This window comes from Dermacentor variabilis, chromosome 9 (assembly GCF_050947875.1).
Source record: "Dermacentor variabilis isolate Ectoservices chromosome 9, ASM5094787v1, whole genome shotgun sequence".
In the NCBI taxonomy this organism is placed as follows: Eukaryota; Metazoa; Arthropoda; class Arachnida; order Ixodida; family Ixodidae; genus Dermacentor; species Dermacentor variabilis.
The window spans coordinates 30,700,225-30,719,387 of NC_134576.1; the positions used below are offsets into that span (position 1 = coordinate 30,700,225).

The 19,163-nt window shown below is 44.7% G+C and overlaps 1 protein-coding gene across 1 annotated transcript in view; it reads left to right on the forward strand.

Moving 5' to 3' along the window:
• LOC142558285 (dermonecrotic toxin StSicTox-betaIC1-like) overlaps positions 1-19,163 on the forward strand; it is a 52,955-nt gene that overhangs the window by 7,965 nt on the left and 25,827 nt on the right. Inside the window, exon 2 of the mRNA XM_075670439.1 lies at positions 4,348-4,588. Within this exon, the coding sequence (XP_075526554.1) occupies positions 4,348-4,588 (241 nt within the window). The remainder of the gene's footprint in view (positions 1-4,347; positions 4,589-19,163) is intronic.

Genomic DNA, 19,163 nt, shown 5'->3' on the forward strand with positions numbered 1-19,163 from the left:
GAAAAAAACAGGTGTTCAAGAAATCTTCCTTTATTTATGTATTTGCTCACTCCTAAAAATGCACACCGAAGCGAACGAACAACCAGTGCCAGAGTCACTCGCTTAGCTAACATACCAGTTTTGTAAAAATAATGGCAGTAAATGTTTTAAACGGCACGTGTATTCGAAGAGCTTGTTACCCACGGATTTATCAAACCACAAATTTAGCAATCACATGTGACTTCGCACGATGTACCTTTTGAGCACTGCTCGCAAAAACAAATACAGAACGTTCCATTGCGATGAGTATTCTCTGAATACTTCGCAAACATTCCCGTAGCTATTACGCCAGTACTTTCCGCCTTCCTATTTTTCCCTGCTGATCGGCTTCTTAAAGGTTAAAAGGAATCGCCACAATATTACATCACGCATCCACGGTGAGACACCGCCACATACGTAATTTCCTGCGAAGTGTTTCCATTCTCAGGCCGAAATTTCGAATTGGGGGCTTAACAAAATGGAATGTGCTCGAGCGGCCAGTACACAGAAAATGTGGATGGCTGCTGGTGCATCGCGACTAATGAATGGCTTAACGCCTAATAAATATTTTCGTCCTTTATTCTTTTTCAGGGAATTTCAGGGCTTGGTTACTGAAAGGAGGAGTCCGGATCATGTTCCTCGAAGCGACATGCCTGTTCATGCTGTCGATTTGTGCTGCAAGTATTTTTCACACTGGTTCTTCGGTTTTACCGCGGAAGGAAGTGGGGGATATTAAATACACGAGATGTTATTTTAGAACGTACATGTTTTTGATTAAAGGCTATTTGAGTGTTAGTGATAAGTTCTTCGGTCAGGTGGACACATTTTGCGTCAATAGCGTGAGTGTTGGAAAAAATATTTCCCGAATGGTTTTCTAATAACTTTTTTATTAGAGCCGTGCCGCAAACTGTTTGTATGGCAAATTAGAAAGCAGTCGCGTTTATCGCACCGCTCTTTTGACAAACCTTGAAAATCAAGGCCTAGTTCAACATATTGATAAATAAATTTCAACGCTCAACCCAAACAATACCGAAACAGAGCGCACGCTGCAGCCAAGTAAGAAAAAAACACCGCCATATTCCGGAGGTAGTGGGTTTGGCTTCCACCGATGAGAATGTATCTTTTCGTCAACTTTCATTTCCCTTTTCTTCATTATTTTCTCAAATTTCAATTACGACTACAGTTAATTTCCCGATGCTTTCTTGGCTGCATTGTCTCTTGGGGTTTATGTGGTCATGATTAACAACACCAAGCCCCTCGGTTCCCCTTCTCTCGCATGACTAAGTGTCACACAAAGTTTAAAGGATGACGAGTGGCTACAAGTACTGATACAGCGAGTCGCCGCAAATCCTTGCTCGGGAAAACGCGCCGTATCAGTCTATGCCGCGACTGACCGTGGCGTTCCGTTTGAAACTTCATCGCACTTTTCCTCAAGTGGAGTTTCAGTCACACATGTTCGCTCACGGTGTAGTCGGTTACGATACTGCTTGAATTAAGCGTAGAAATCGGATGACGAATTTCTTCAAATAGGTATTACTTTCAAGAAGCAAAGAAGAAGCAGTGGCATCGAAATGTGACTGCCTCCCAATTCGCTATTTGGCACTACGGCCTTCAAGGTTCAATTTTGTTTCTTCTCATTTTTCTGATACTGTCATTATTAGCAGCAATGTACGTCCGACTCGCCGAAAACCGCATCTTCTAAAACGCAACGTCCATTACACCGTAGCCTTTTGATGAAACGTCCTTATGTTTCAAAAGGACACCTTGTATGTATTCAGTCCTTCAGGACGGTAAGTTGCGAATTGCATCGGCTTTTATCGTGTTTGAAACATGTCTCGCATATGAAGATGACTGTAACACAGTATAGTAACCGAAATATGCGTGATAGGAGTGAGAGCTGACGAACTTTTGTCGTCGTTTAATTATTCAGGTATCGCACGCTGTTAGAAAATTTACAGCGTTATGTAATGGATACCGAAAATAAAAAAGAGACTCGGCAAGTATTTTCTTTATTTCATAATCTACTCACAGTACGCAAATACGTAAATTAGTGGAACGTTGCATTTTCGTGTGCACCTGTGAGTGAATTTAACTTTCGCAAAGTTATAACTAAACTTTCTCATATATTTCACATTAAATCAGTTGGCATCTTGCTTTGTTTGCATTTCATTTTTTTAAACAGCAACACTTGTTAATCAAAATTGAACAAACAATAATATGTATTCTATAACCGCAGGCAACAAACTTGCGCTTGCTTCTGGATATTTTGCAGCATACTGCGTAGCAGTGCTGCTCTCCGCCGAAATAGTCACTGCTCTTATTTGCCCCTGTCCGGAAATATCTCAGCAAGAAAGAAATAATAATAACCTGCCACCAAGAGCATCACGGGTCACATGAAGACAGTAGCTGTGCACTGAATTGAAGCAGCACTTGTCAAGGAACAGTTGTCAGAATCATCAAAGTTTGTTATGAAGCACTCCGCTTTCTTCATTCTTGTGGCAGCGCCCTGCTTAACACGGAGGACATTAAATAATCAATACCTGTAGTATTTGCTACATTTTTGTCGTAAATAAAATGAAGACTGGTAAAAGAAAAGCTGAGAAAATCACTCAACTGGCTACTGGGCTCCCAGAAATAAAATCAATAAAAAGACAACGCTTTCGAACTCAGCGGATGCAGATAGTGCATGACACAACCTCTACTCGCCTTTTGTTTCGGTATGTTTTAGTGTGCGTAGGCCGTATGCGTATAACATTACTTCTTACAGTAATATTCTTAGTGTTACTGCGATCGCGAGAATATAGTAGCCGTCATCGATACGTGACATAGTCTCTTTCTTGTTTTTTAATGTGAGATTTTTTTCTCTTTTCATTGAAAAAATAACAGGATTTAGTTCGAAAATATTTCTAGCAGCAAACCGCACAGAAATCTAAATAACTTTCTTGCATTAAAATATTTTTTTTAAAGTAGGCAATATTGGAGATCGCAGGGAGACGCCTTTGTCCTGCAGTGAACATGAATTATTATTATTATTATTATTATTATTATTATTATTATTATTATTATTATTATTATTATTATTATTATTATTATTATTATTATTATTATTATTATTATTATTATTATTATTATTATTATTATTATTATTATTATTATTATTATTATTATTATTATTGGCTCATTACCCATAATTAGCTAAGGACTTACAGTAGAACAACGAATTCTACAAAACATTCACAAACAGGGAACAAATTTTCACAGAAAAATGTCGGTTAGCCCTGTGTGTCGTATAAGTAAACAAAAAGCTAGAACGTTATAAGTTGCCTAAGCTGTTTTCCTTAAAGTGGTTTATAATTTGCATATGAGGTAACATCCTAGTTTACAATGATATCTTAATAATCAGCGATTCACAAACAGGTAAACAAGGCATGCAATTCTTTCGGGTTTACTTTTTGTGGACCCGTTATGACTACAACATAATTTTGATAGCTGTGGTAGTTTGTCTTATAGCATTAGTGTACTATGACTCATTCTGATTACACCTGCATCTTTGAATTTTAGCTATGTTGGTAGAATAATTGTTCATAGTCCTTACCAAGCAGGCTAACAGACGATATCCAAAACTTTCAAGTACGCTTCTTTTACGGATATATTGGCCTTTATGAAGTACTGCGGCAAGCGCGAACGTGAAAGCAAAAAGGTGTACATCAGTAATAGTTATAGAACATGTGTGTTGGTCGACCTTCCGTTTCTTATCGAACGACGAGATCACTTTTACTGATTCGCCGTGCCGAGCACGCACACGTGATCCTGATGTTTTCCTTTTCAACGTTTATACAGCCCGTTGTTTCCAAATAAAATTCCCAAATGTTAGACCATCGCTTGTCCTGACCGCCTCCTGTTGTCTTTGTCAATTTGTGCACTGCTTGAGAACTGATATCTTCTGGGACCTAACCAAGATTGTGGACCTTGGGCTAGGAGCGTAATAGGCTCTGGACATCATTTCTGTCCCTATGTTTCCCCGCGCCTTCCAAGCGTTCAACATGCGCGTTTCAGCTTTAAAATGCTGCTGGTAGGAAAGCGGCCGTCTCAGTTTGGGCAACTCAAATGTTTAAGAAAATCTGCTTACAGAATTTTCCCTACATCTATTTCGTTGAGGAAGTGACCATTTTATCGGTAAGCCATGCGGAGGAGATGTGGATGTAGACGCAGCAGTTTCACAATAGTATACAGCATCGAGTAAACAATCCTAGTCGTCGCCCCGTTTGTGGATATGAGGCCCAAATGTAAAAATAACGAAAATTTTGCCGCTGCTTTCGTCCCTAGCAGGGATCAACCTCGACAAGCCATCGGCCCTTCTACTTATTCGGACACATGGCGAACAGCCTGGCAGACGTGGACAACTTTGTGACGCAGGGTGCAAACGCCATCGAAGCTGACCTCAGATTTGCCTCCGACGGAACGGCGCTGGATTTCTATCACGGCGCGCTTTGCGGCTGTAGTCGCGAATGCCTAAAATCAGCGGAAGTTCCCGAGTACCTGTCCTACCTGAGGGACGCGGTCAATGAAGGTCAGTTCAAGAAACAAAGAAAGTGACTGGCTGTGCGAAACCTATCTCCACGTACAATTTTGGTGAATCAGCGTAAAAAGGCAGACTTAACCCCCCCTCCCCCGCCCCATTATGACATGGTCCTCGATTCGCAGACATCACAGAGTTGACCATGGCGCCGTCCCTTGACCAATCAATACATTACACTTCCTAGAATTACCGCTGATTGGCAATTTAGAACAGTGACCACCCCTATCTATGGGTGGCGGTGCCGTCCACTTTCTTGAGCAGAATAATTGGTCAGCAGTCGAGATAACTAAGACGTTTAGAGTATTCGTCAAAAAAAAACCGGGAAGAGATTGATAGAACCGGAGTCATCGGAAGCGTAGGTAACGATACACTATGAGAATACACGTTTTAAATACGAAAGTTCAAAACGAGATCAAATAGGCGAAAAGAGCTGATGGCGATAAATCCAGTGAAACTTCAATGAATGAATTAGGCTAGATCGCCGCCTCGTTTCAGTGCATATGCCAATAAACATCGTTCTCATCGTTGAGATGAGGCGGAGCTCTCAGTGGAGGAACATTCTAGAATACGGGGATGCGTAAAGCTTGATCACTTAGATGGCATACTAATGCAAATTTCGGGTGCAGCGTGCTACCGCAGCAAGGACGTCTCTTGGAGAAACAAAAACAAAAACAAGGCTAAGAAAACATTTTAAAGCAAGCGCTACAGACAATAAGGAGCATCAGGCCATATACCTACATCACGTACTACGTAATAACAATAAAGCTTGTGCCTGCGGTCAGTCGGCACTCTTGGTGAACCAAGCTCCCGCATTTATCGCACCACGCTTATCTTTTGAAGCCTCGCGTAGTGGTCCTGCAGCACAAACAGGCGACAGTGCAAATCCTTGGTCGGGCGTCCGTTTTCTGAAAACCCGCGTAACATTGACTTTGTCGCTGTATTCTAGGATGTCCAAGATGTTTCATATTGAACTTAAGAACTATAGGTCATGGACAAGAGCTTCAATGCGGTAGGATATATGTACCGGGATATATATTTTACAATTAATACATTGTTGCGCCAAAAAGGAAAATAAATACTTGGGAGGGAGAGCATGAAACGATATATCGAGCGCTGAATCTGTCGTTTCATACTCTCCCTCCCAAATCTTTATTTTCCTTTTTGGCGCAACAGTGTATTCATTAGATCCCAACCAACTCGCCCAGCAACAAGTTCTCATATATTTTACAATATGGAGAAAATGTGTTAAGTGCAAACCTTAGGCTCAGTTTCTGACAGTGTCAATTTTGCCCAATTAAGATGTCTCGTCCTGTCATGTACTAAGTGACATAACAACATATTCCCTTTCAGCGATGCTACAACCCGATATCTTATGTTAGGCAGTACAATCGTCGGAGATAAATCGATGGTTCTTATGCGACGTCCAGCATCACTGAGCGATTTGTACAAAAGTTCTTCAAATTAAATTTACACACGATTTAACACAGAGGACAAAATTTAAGGAAGAGCATACTTGAGCATAAAGTTGATTCCTAGAGAAAAATGCACATATCACCACCCTAAAGGGGCCACAAAAAGAGGACGCGCTGAAAATGCCGTCAGTAAAGTTATAAGCAAGCTTTAACTCAAGACTAACTCCAAAGCGGCCTAATCAAATACATGTAAAACGCAAAAGTACTTGTATGAGAAAACCACCGAACCGATAATAATGAAGTTCGTTGCAGTTGAGAGAGAAAGTTGAATCCTAGACAATGTAGGAAGCCGATTTTTTGCTTAGAGCTTCGACGTTGTTACAAAAATTTCCGAAATTTGGTAAGTTTAAAAAGTGTTAAGCATTGATCTTGTAAATCCTAACTCTGCGCTAGAAGGAGATATCGCAGTTATTTACACTGCACTTGTTAGCGCAACTTAGACGGAAAAATTTGATATTTGAATTTACAGCTTCCGTTTCATTGTTACAGTGTTTAAAACGATTTTACAAAAGTTCTACACTCGAATTATTCGCTTTTCAATGCGGTTTGAGAGTGGTACATCAGTTTTTGTACTCTTTAGAGGCACTATTACGTGCGGTCCACCGAATCGTTATAATAATTTTCATTGCTGAGTTGCAAATCTGTAAATTTCATGGTTTCATATCTTAGAATTTCGCTATCATTAACAATATAGAAACAATGGTACACCAAAATAAAAATCTGCCTCCTACGACCACTACACTTTTATTCGTTTTTTTTATATGCTACAAACTTTCCTAAAATTTGATTAGTAGTAGCAGATAAAAACACATTTAATGTTTCCAACCATTTTAATAGGATCCTCCAAGCCGAAGCTTTCTTTAATTTCCTCACCGTCATATTCCGCGAAAACAGAAAATCAAAGTCGTTTTTTAGTTCACAGGTATATTCTGTTTTCGTTGTGGTGGGGACCTATTCTATAAGTGAAGAATTTCAAACCATCAGTACTATAATAAGCAGCTACCAGATGACACAAAAATTTAAGCGAACGTGTATGATTTGTGAGTGTAACTGACGGGAATGCGGGTTCACATAAATCGGATAGTGCCACCTTCTGTATTCTGTGCAACTTAATAATGTCATTCCTATATTCGAAGTCTCGAAAATACACAATACTACAACATTAAAAGTAAAAAGGTGTCATATGCAAGAACTGGTACCTATGATGCAGAGAAATCCCATGAATGCGTATTGCAATATCATAAACCACGATCAGCTCAGTGATGTTTGATTACTATTTTAGATAAGTAGCAATCCACACGACAGATTTTACTAATACACAGACAAAGACGCTTTTATTGTTCAGTATCACAAAGTGTAGAAAAACGATAAACGTTTCTATTTTGCAAGTGTGCCTTGCATAATCACTCTGCTACGAAACATTTTACAGCGAAGTTGCTAGCGTCTCTGCGGGCGCCATTTTAAGTATCCGTCCGTGAACAAAAACTATGATCAACAGCAATGGCTCATACCCCCTAAACAAACACAAAGGCAATGGCTCATCCGCGTCGTAATGCATAGGCTACAAGCGCTCAGCAAAGTTAAGCGAATAATACATACATTCATTGGAATCACGCATAAAACGTACAGAACAGCGTACGCTTCAATGAACAGCAAGCTCACAACAAGCTTCCGTCATCACCAGCATTGGCTCATACGGCCGCAAGGAAGCAACCAAATGGAACGGCTCATTCTATCAGCCATTTAATAAATAAGTAATCCTCCTCCTCGGCCGCCTTTTATACATGGCGCGCTCTGGGGCGTGTGCCTCGTGCCTCGTGCTGCGAGCTGCAAGGCCAGAAGTAAAATAAAAGAGAAAGTTTATTCGGCTTATTCCTGTCTGGACAAGGCTGACAACTCTATTATATTTTACGATACGATACGATATTTTATTCATTTTCGGTTTATTTGTCATCTTCGATTATTCATTTCCCTTTTTATTACCTATTTGTTTATTCAGTAATTTATTCCATTTTCAATCGGATTACTTTCCAGTTTGTGGCCTATCCTCCACAGTGGCTCTGTGTCATTAAGTGAGGCTTCAACATCATCATCATCATCATCATCCTAATCGTTCCATCGGACAGAACGGTTCTCGGGCCTTTCGCTCGCTGGATTTGTTGTGGTGGACCTAACCTCGGTCTCTTTAACGTGGTGAGCCGGACGTGATTGTACGGCGAGCACGACGTCACGGAATAGGATACGAACCAGAGACTGACGACCAGCGCCGAGACCCCCTCCGTAGTGCAAATTCACCCTTCTGCCTTTTTCGCGACAAACTCCTGCAGCCTGGTTCGCTCAGGTTGAGGCCATCTTCGACATTCGGCGAATTACCTCGCACTGCGCGAGCTTCCTCCACGCTGTGTCGGCACTCCCTGCGGAGGTGGTGGAGAAGCTCCAAGACGTTGTGGACGCACCCCGAAACACCACCTCCTACAATCACTTCAAAACGACAGTGCTGCAACGCATATCTGTGTCTGTGAGTAGGCGCCACCAGCAGCTTCTCAACGAAGAGGAGCTCGTCGATTGTAGACTCTCGAAACTTCTACATTGTGTGCGGTGGTTTCTCAGGGACTGTAGGCTGCACGCAAACTACCCGCTGCTGCGTGAACTATTCCTTCAGCGCCTGCCGCAGAATCTGGAGGTGTGGTTGCCTTGTTTACCGCACCAGAAGACATGTCCCTCGAATACCTTGCAGAGCTGGCCGACAGCATCGCTGAATGTTCAGCACAGGGTACTGTGGTAACAACGACCATTCCCCTGTGGCACCCCACAGATTGGCAGTTTCGCCTCGAACAAACGATTGGCGAACTTGCTGAGACCATTACTGCACTATGCACATAGCCCCACCGTCATCAGCGCAACCGCGATTGCCGTCGCAGGTAGCCATCTCGGTCCAGCTCCCTTTCTGGCCCTCGTCGAGGCGCATATTGCTTGTACTACAACGAATTTAGTGCCAGCGCACGTCAGTGCCGTTGCCCTTGCAGCTGGCAGGGAAGCATGCCGCACAGTCACTGATGGTGGCCGGTGACATTTGCCGTACGACAAGCCGCCTGTTCTACGTAACTGACATGATAGCTGGACAACGATTTCTTGTAGACACAGGTACAGAGGTCAGCGTCGTTCCTGCCGCGTGACTAGACCGGCAGCCTTCCAAAAATAAAACCGTGCCCCTGCATGCAGCCAACAGCTCTTCCATCAACACATGTGGCCATAAGTACTATTTATATTGCATACTTTGCTTAGATGATATTTAGAGCTCGTTAAGCGGGTTTCCGTATTTTTAGGTATCCGCCGCCTGTTTGTTCAGTTAAAAGCCATCAATCGAAACAACTACCGGTGAGATCACGTGTCCCACTAGGCTCGGATTTCTGGCCACTTCTTTTTCTTTTATATACAAATGATCTATGCTAAAATATAAGCATATGCAGTCGACTGTGTTCTCTACACGGAGGTTGACAGTCGATCTGATCACGTATTGTCAAATGAGAATTTTGAGCGTGTTGTTTTGTGGTGCAAGTGTTGGCAGATGTACATAAACTTGGGCAAAATTGTTTTTATGCGGATCGTTCCTGAAAATAGCACCCTTGGAGATTTAATACGATTTCAACAATTTGTTTTGGTCTGAAATGTCCTATTACAAACATCTCGGGTGGTCGGTTTCCAGTAATCTCAGTTCGAATACGTATATTGAACATGTTACAGCTAACGCCTACCGTAATTTATTTTTCTTGATAAGAGCACGGACTCTAGATACCGCCCGCTTTGCGAAGATTGGTACACAAGTCCATTTTCCTCGCAATTCTCGACTTTGCTCTTATATGGGACCCGTGTGCAAAAGCTAATTTTCGGAAACTTCAGAAAGGCCATAAAGGGACCGTACAGTTCATTGATACGGATGTCAGGCCCAGCCCAATTATTGACTTGAAATATTTCTTAGTCCAGCTTACTTATGCAAATGCAACCACCCATCAAGACTAAAGTTTTCATATCATTTATTTAAAGGAGGCTATAAAGTTGACATTAGTGAATAGGTTTCACTTCCTCTTATTCTAAATATCAGAGGTACGACCTACGCAATAACGCCTTTTCGCTCCTATAGATCCAGTTATAGGTGTCCTGTTCTTCCGTACGGAGTAGACACTGGAACAATCTTAGCAACCACTTGTCCCAGCAGGCTCGTTGTCAATGTTATAATGTTTTGTGATAACTGAAATGAAGTTCGTTTCATTTTCTCCGTATTTTTCCTTCTCGTCTCTATAATAGTGTTTTCACAATTATGTGCCTGTTTTATGAAGATCTTTAAACACTGCATGATACTTTATATACAATTTTGTTCCTGAAGGCATCCTGAAGGCACCATTGTTGCTGTATTCGAAACCGTCGTTATGTAGGGAACAAGAAGAAAGGGGTTAGCCTAGGGGCCACTTTCCACTTTCATTTCCCTTAATTTATCATTTCTTTTATTCAGTTAGTGAATACAACTAATTTCCCCTATGTGGTCCTTGGTTTCATTGTTTGTTGGCTTCTTATGATATCATTAATAAAAATGGGCTTTCGGTTAACCCCCTTCTTCTCGTTCATTCCATAACGAGTGTCTAGAATCTGGCAACGTTGATGCCTTCAAGGAGTACGTGTGGGTTTATTGACCAGTTGCCTTCACCCAAAAAAGATCACGTGCGCGTGACGCCTGCAGCAGAAAAAAAATTGAGGGGTTTTACGTGCCAAAACCACTTTCTGATTATGAGGAACGCCGTAGTGGAGGGCTCCAGAAATTTGGACCACCTGGGGTTCTTTAACGTGCACTTAAATCTAAGTACACGGGTGTTTTCACATTTCGCCCCCATCGAAATGCGGCCGCCGTGGCCAGCCTGCAGCAGAAAAGATGTTCCACATCCGCCGCGAAGGTTTGTAAGTGCACGGTGGCACTGGCTAACACTCCCAGGGTTAGCTGAAGTAGTAAAAACATAAATCACCAAGAAAGTTTATAGGAGAACGGCGCTGTGGTAGCCCGATTGACAGAGCATCGCACTCGTAATGCGAAGACGTAGAATCTTTCCCCACCTGCGGGAAGTTGTTTTTCATCCATTTGCATTTGCATTATCATTTCTTCAGTTCACTTAGCAAGTACACGTAATTTCCCCTATGTTGTCCTTGGTGTCAATGGTTGTTGGCTTCTTATGATTAATTAAAATCGGGTCCCTCGGTTAACCCCTTTCTTCTCATTCATATATATATATATATATATATAATGAACTTGAGCGATGCTGCAACGTACACAGCACATTTCATTACAACAGTTTCAACCGGTGGACCGATCTGCATCAGGGTTTACAAGAAAATGGCAATGCCACGCTGAAATGGCCGATCAGCGCCAAACTGCCATTTTCTTGTAAACCCTGAGGAAGATTCGTCCACCGGTCGAAACTGTTGGAATTAAGTGCTTGTTGTGTTGATCTTGTAGCACCGCTCAAGTTCATTACGTTTGAAAGCTAGTCTGAAAATTTCCTCATATATATATATATATATATATATATATATATATATATATATATATATATATATATATATATATATATATATATATATATATATTGTTGCAGGAAGAAAGCAGGCCCGCGAGTGTAAAATAAGGTATATTTACAAATTGCATATGGCGTTCAGGCTCTTGCCAGACTTCGTCTTCCTTTAGTCCAATCCAACTTCCTCCTTCACTTCACCGTTACATCACCCTCCCGGCGGGGTAGCTCCCTCCCGGTGCAAGTTATAGAGCCTCACTTAATGGGGTGACATACGGCTTGAGCCTGGCGACGTGAACAACATCGCTGGTCACGTTGGGAGGCACTGAAGGCTTACCGACTGGGGCGATCTCGTATGTCACGTCGGACAGTCGGCGTAAGATTTGGTACGGACCAGAATAACGGGAAAGTAATTTTTCCGACAAGCCGACGCGACGTGAAGGCGTCCAGAGAAGAACAAGGAAACCAGGCGAAAAATGGTGGTCTCGGTGCCGAAGATCGTAGCGTCGCTTTTGAGAAGCTTGCGAGACTGTGAGGCGATGACGGTCGACATTTCGGGCCTGGGCGGCTAAATAAATAGCATCGCGAGCGTAACCAGTGCTCGGTGATTGTACTGCGGATGGTAGCAACGTGTCAAAAGGCAAGGTGACATCGCGGCCATACAAAAGGTAAAATGGTGAAAATCCGGCAGTGTCGTGACGGGACGATTTGTATGCGAAAGTGATGTAGGGTAAAGCGATGTCCCAGTCGCGGTGATCGTCAGAAACGTACATGGCGGGCATTTCAGTTAGTGTGCGGTTGAGTCGCTCGGCGAGACCGTTCGTTTGGGGATGGTACGCGGTAGCAATCTGGTGTTCTGTAGAACAGGAGCGGAGCAGATCATCGACGACCTTCAATAGAAGGTAGCGGCCGCGGTCCGTCAGCAACTGGCGAGGGGGGCCGTGATGCAGAATGACGTCGTGTAGTAAGAAGTCGGCGACATCTGTAGCGCAGCTGGTTGGCAGCGCTCGTGCGACGGCATATCTCGTAGCATAATCGGTTGCTACAGCAATTCATTTGTTTCCTTTGATGGAAATTGGAAAGGGGCCGATGAGGTCAAGGCCCACACGGAAGAAGGGCTCTGTAGGTATATCAATTGGTTGAAGCAAACCAGCGGGAGGCATAGCAGTCGTCTTCCGGCGCAGACACAGGTCTCAAGAAGCGACATAATGGCGCGCAGAGTGAGAAATGCTGGGCCAGAAGAAGCGGCGCCGCAGGTGGTCGTAAGTACGAGTGATGCCCAAATGTCCAGCAGCAGGAGCGTCGTGAAGTTGCTGGAGCACGGCGTGTCGAAGGTGCTTGGCAACGACTAGGAGGAGTTCCGGGCCGTCAGGACGAACGCTGCGACGGTATAAAGTTCCATCGCGCAAGGTGAACATCCGAAGGGACGGGTCATTGGGCGAGGAGCTTAGGCGTTCCATAACTGTTCGAAGAAGTGGATCTTCGCGCTGCTCATCGCCAATATGGAGGAAGCTGGAGAGGGATAGAACACTGATGTCCGAATCTGCATCTGTATCGTCCGGTTGATCCCCGGGATTGCGGGACAGGCGGTCAGCGTCTTTATGCAGGCGCGCTGACTTATACATAATAGAAAATGTATATTCTTGAAGACGCAATGCCGAACGTGCAAGCCGTCCAGTTGGGTCCTTCAAAGAGGAGAGCCAGCAGAGGGCGTGATGATCGATTACGACGCAGAAGCTCCGACCGGAAAGGGACGGTCGAAATTTCGCGACCGCCCATACGAGCGCGAGACATTCTCTCTCAGTAATGGAGCAATTTCGCTCGGGCGTGGAAAGAAGGTGGTTAGCGTGAGCGATGACACGGTCTTGGCCCTGCTTACGCTGAGCGAGGACAGTGCCGATGCCATGACCACTCTCGTCAGTTCGTACTTCAGTGGGCGCAGAAGGGTCAAAGTGTGACAGAATCGGGGAAGTTTTAAGCCGCTCAATAAGAGTAGAGAAGGCTTTCTCCTGCAGTGGTCCCCAAGAGAAAGAGACGTCTTTCTTAAGAAGGTCAGTGAGAGGGTAAGCGATGTCGGCAAAATTTTTCACAAATCTCCGGAAATAGGGGCATAAGCCCAGAAAACTACGGACTTCGTTTGTTGAACAAGGCACAGGAAAATTTTACATGGCGTGAACTTTCTGTGGATAAGGTTGGATTCCGGCGGCATTTACGAGATGGCCGAGCATGTTATATTCATGGCGACCGAAATGACACTTGGAGGAGTTTAGCTGAATGCCAGCCCTGCGGAGAGTATGGTTGTGAGGCCCTGCAGGTGGCTCTCAAAGTTCGGCGAAAACACAATCACATCGTCGAGGTAACAAAGGCATGTATACCACTTCAGGCCGCGCAAGAGAGAGCCCATCATGCGCTCGAATCTAGCAGCGCATTGCATAATCCAAAGGGCATGATTTTATACTGGTACAGACCGTCCGGTGTGACGAAGGCGGTTTTCTCGCGGTCCATCTCATCAACGCTAATCTGCCAATAGCCAGAGCGGAGGTCAAGTGATGAAAAGTATTGGGATCCGTGAAGGCAGTCAAGAGCGGCATCTATACGAGGCAGGGGATAAACATTCTTCTTTGTTATCCTGTTGAGGTGACGGTAGTCAACGCAGAAGCGCCACGAGTTGTCTTTTTTCTTGACTAAGGCAACCGGTGATGCCCACCGGCTACTGGAAGGTTCAATGATGTCCTTGTTCATCATCCTGCCTACCTCTTTCTGTATGATGGCCCTTTCTGTTGCCGAGACTCGATATGGCCGTCTATGAATGGGGCTAGCGTCACCGGTGTTGATGCGATGCGTGACCACAGATGTCTGGCCAAGTGGGCGGTCGCCCAAATCAAAGATGTCCCGATAAAATGACAGGAGGTGACGAAGAGCTGTTGTTTGCTCGGAAGGAAGGTCAGGGGCAATCATCTTAGAAACATCGTCTGCAGGCATCGAGTACGAAGTATTGGGTGACAAAGGTCCGTTGGTACTGAGGAAGGATTCAGAGGTCAAAGAAGAAATCTGAAATTCTTCCAAAGGAGTGATATGCGCTATGGCGATACCGTGTGGCAGCACATGCGACGAAAAGCCAAAATTGAGGATGGGCACGTGAGTGCAGTTTTCGCGGATCCGGATTAAGGTGCTCGGTAGGGCAATATTGCGCGACAAAACCACGTCAGTAAGTGGCGACACGACGTACTCGCCATCAGTTACGGGAGGACAGGGCGTCAGGAGGACATTTGTAGCCGCCTGTGGAGGCAGCCTTGAAAACTCAGCAGAACATAAGCGGTGTGAAGCACTAGTGGTTGCGTCGGCAGGAAGCGGCAGATCCAACTGTGCAACACCTGCGGAGCAGTCAATTTGGGCAGAGTGTTTCGAAAGGAAGTCGAGGCCGAGAATTATGTCGTGTGGACAGTGTTCAAGGACGATAAATACAACAACGGTATAATGGCCCTGAATGGTCACACGTGCTGTGCACATTCCAAGGACAGGTGAAGTACTCCCATGGATGACTCGCACAGTGCATGGTACCGCGTGTGTCAGAAAGTTTTTGAGCCTTCGGCGGAGAGTAGCGCTCATAACTGAAAGCTGCGCTCCTGTGTCAACGAGATATCTAACAGGAACGCCATCCACTTCAATGTCCAGTAGGTTTCCACATGTAGGCAAAGTCAACAGAGGACTTGTTGGCCGGATCTGAGTTGCAGCTTCACCTCCGGGAGCTGCACCGCCTAGTTTCCCGAAGCGAAGCGACCGGTTGCAGAAGGGGACGAAGAGCGGTGAACGAGAGGCGAACGGGACCTACGACCTTGCGGAAACGGGAAGCGGCTGGATCTTGGTGGAGCACTGTCGGCGTTGATGTTGATAGTCGGCGTATAGGGCGAGAAAGTTTGATTGTCTGGTACTTGGCGGTAGTGACTCGGAGACGACCACCGAGGATGCGACGACTAGTGGCTGCGGCAATGACGGGCGACGTGTCCAATACCGGAACAATTAAAACAGATGGCTTTATCATCCGCTGTGCGCCAGTCAGCTGGGTTGTGACGGAGTGGCGGAAAACTTTGCGTCTGGGAGCGAGCGGCCGGAGAAATCTGGTAGGTGTTGGTATGGCGGCCCGAGCAGAGAGATGGAATGCCCGAACTTGCTCATTCCTCCCGAACGACCGCTTGTATAAGGGAGATAGCGGGTACGCTTTCCCGACAGTCGGAACGAAGTGGAGCCGGGGCCATGGCCTCAAGCTCACGGCGAACCATGTGCGTTACTTCTTCCGCTCCTGTGGGCTGAGCGAAACGCGGCGGGTCTTCGCAAGAAGATGTCGAGGCGGCGTTCGGCATTCGGTCGAAAGTTTGAGCGAGGCGACGGCCCTTCGCTTGTTTGAAGCGCTGGCCTCCACAGTGGCACAATTGCATCCACAGTGGCACAATCCTTACACATCAGGAGATTGAAGGCATCGTCTGCAATACCTTTCAGTATATGACCAATCTTGTCTGCCTCGGTCATCTTGTCATCAGCCTTGCGACAGAGGGCCAGCACATCCTGTATGTACACGACATAGGATTCTGTGGACGCCTGAGCACGGCACGGAAGTTCTTTTTTTTTTTGCTGCCAGCTGACGACCGACAGGTCTGCCAAACAGGTCTCGCATTTCTTCTTTGCAGACATCCCAGCTCGTTAGGTCAGCTTCATGTGTGTGGTACCATTTCTTCGCAGTTCCCCTTCGATAAAATATCACGTTTGCTGGCATCATTGTTGCATCCCACCTGTTGTTGTCGCACACTCACTGGTACATCGTAAGCCACTCCTCGATGTCAGCGTTGTCCGTGCCACAATATGTCCCCTGGTCCCTCGGATGAGTGAGTATGACCGTTGGCACGGGCTGCTGAGGCGCTGTCGCTTATTTCGGTTGATTTGTAATGTGGCGACAGGCAGATGACGTCCGCTGCGAAGTTCCGGGATTGTATCCCGCACCTTCCACCAAAATGTTGCAGGAACGATGATGAGGGAGAAAGCAGGCCCATGAGTGTAAAATAATGTATATTTACAAATGGTGTATGGCGTTCAGGCACTTGCCAGACTTCGTCTTTCTCTAGTCCAATCCAACTACTTCCCCCTTCACTTTACTGTAATATATATATATATATATTCAGATTGCTGCCTGATGTGCAGCAATTTATCAATTTATCAACGTTTCCCTATGGGAACGGGGAAGCCGTACAAGGTATTTGCTCTTGACTGCTTTCTATCGGCAAAGGTTGCAGTAAGCCGAGCAGTTATTATCCACTTGTCCATATATATATATATATATATATATATATATATATATATATATATATATATATATATATATATATATATATATATATATATATATATATATATATATATATATATATATATATATATATATATATATAAGCAAACTACATCATGGGCAGTTTCACCATAATTTTATATGTCCAGGGTGTTTCTTGCAGCTGCACCTAATTTTTTAATGATTGCCTCTTGCAGATAGCCCATTTCTAATTGATGGCCTAAGTTACTCGATTAGGCGACCTTTAGTACGAGAAATCGAAATGTTCAATTGAATAATTAATATAATTACGCTAATTAACATTTAATTATTTACGGCACGGCACAAATTTAAATCTACCAATTAGAGCGACTGAGTGCGCATGGCGTATCGGCTTCGAACGAATTCTCCGGACAGCAACAGTTCCGAGATAATAATTTGCGAAGTGTCAGACGAAATGCATTGGCGCTCCAGTTAGTTTGTTATGAAGCCGCTGTTTTATGCATTGAAGCACAAAAGAAACTATATATAGGGTCACTTTTGATATTTTATATATAAGCAACATCACGCTGATAGCCACGGTGATGACGACAGCGAAAATTTGCCTAGGCTGTGTCTAAATCTGCTATTGCAACAAGAGAGGTGCAAATGCACATAGTAAGCGAGAAAGTATGCGGCCGCACCCATCACACGATGACTTTCGATGGTCATACAATAAGCAATAAAGCAACTTAGCGACACACCGCATAGCCGACTGCCCCAGTCTTTTCTTACGGACATCTTGTTCACTTGTTTGTAGATCGACAGTCCTGGCTAAATGCACACGCTCATCCCATTCTGTTCGCTTATTTCTCGGCAGCCGGCTGCTTTTGGTGCCTTTTTAAATTCCTTTTACTGATTTCTTCAATTTTCTGTTGCTGACTTCGCATCACGCATCTCCTTCTGCTCGTCTATTTGGGCACCTACCCAGTCGAACCTAGCCATTCTGAAGGAGTGGCCAAAAATGTTAGCGTGTCCGCGTCACATGTCCCGTTACACATACCCAATGGGACATGACAGCCGCACTTACCCAGTGTCCCAAGTTGTCTATTCGTGCACAATCCAAATGGCACACGTCTAGTTTCACGTAGCCAGTGGCTCAATTTGTATATTCGGAAGGAAGGAAGGCAAAAGTAGAGAACGAAATGCAGGAAGGTTAACCAGTTTAGCTCAACCGGTTTTCTATCCTACACGTGGGAGTGGGATGGAGGGGGATGAAAGATGGGGAGGAGAGAGAGATAGCACATAGCACAGCACACACATCGTCAGTTCCAGTCCGTCACTCTTGCATGGTACGTCACATCACTGTCGCAGCCGCGTGTCCAAGCCCCATCTCTTTCAAAAACCGAAGTAGTCCCTTCGTCGCCTTCAGCTGCGATGTCTACTGTCGGCGACATGTGAAAATCGTTTCAACTGACAATGGTATATTGTCAAGGTGCTCTAGAACTGACTCGAGGGACTGTCTTTAAAAATTATATTCAGGACAGTCATACAGAATGTGTTCTAGCGTCTCCTCGCAAAGACAGGCATTGCAGAAAGCGTTGTCGGTCATTCGAATGCGAAATGAGTAAGATTTCGTGAATGCCACCTCTAGCCATAGGCGATAAAGCAGAGAGGCCTCTCTTCGGCGGATTCCAGTTGGTATACAGAGATGCATCAAAGACGGTAGGTGGTATTGACGATTGCTCCGGTTGGTCTGGCTGCTTGATGTGCACCATAGAAAGAGCGTGATCTTCTGTGCAAACATTCGAAGTCTGCTGGCTGCGTCGGACTGTGGAAGTGGTATGGCCTCTTCCTGCGTGCCTTCAAGAGTGGCCCGAGCGGCATTATCGGCGTCTTCGTTTCCCATGACGCCGCAGTGACTTGGAAGCCACTGAAACGTCACGTGGTGTCCTTTCTCATGTTATGTATGGAGTAGGTATCTAATATGGAATACGAGCTTTTCGTATGACCCCACGACGCATTGCTGATAGCACATATTGTAGGGGCACATGCACAGTGGTATGTACCCGGTTGTAGATGTTCAGAAGCCGAAGTTGTTTACTTCGCGCACATGCCCAGTGGCCGACGTTGACGTGAAAAAGTATGAAACGGACATAGCATGTCCAAAATCCAAGAGCGCTTGAAATTCCCAAAGTATGCTAATAACGTTGTTAACTTCAGTTAACCTTTTCACCAAG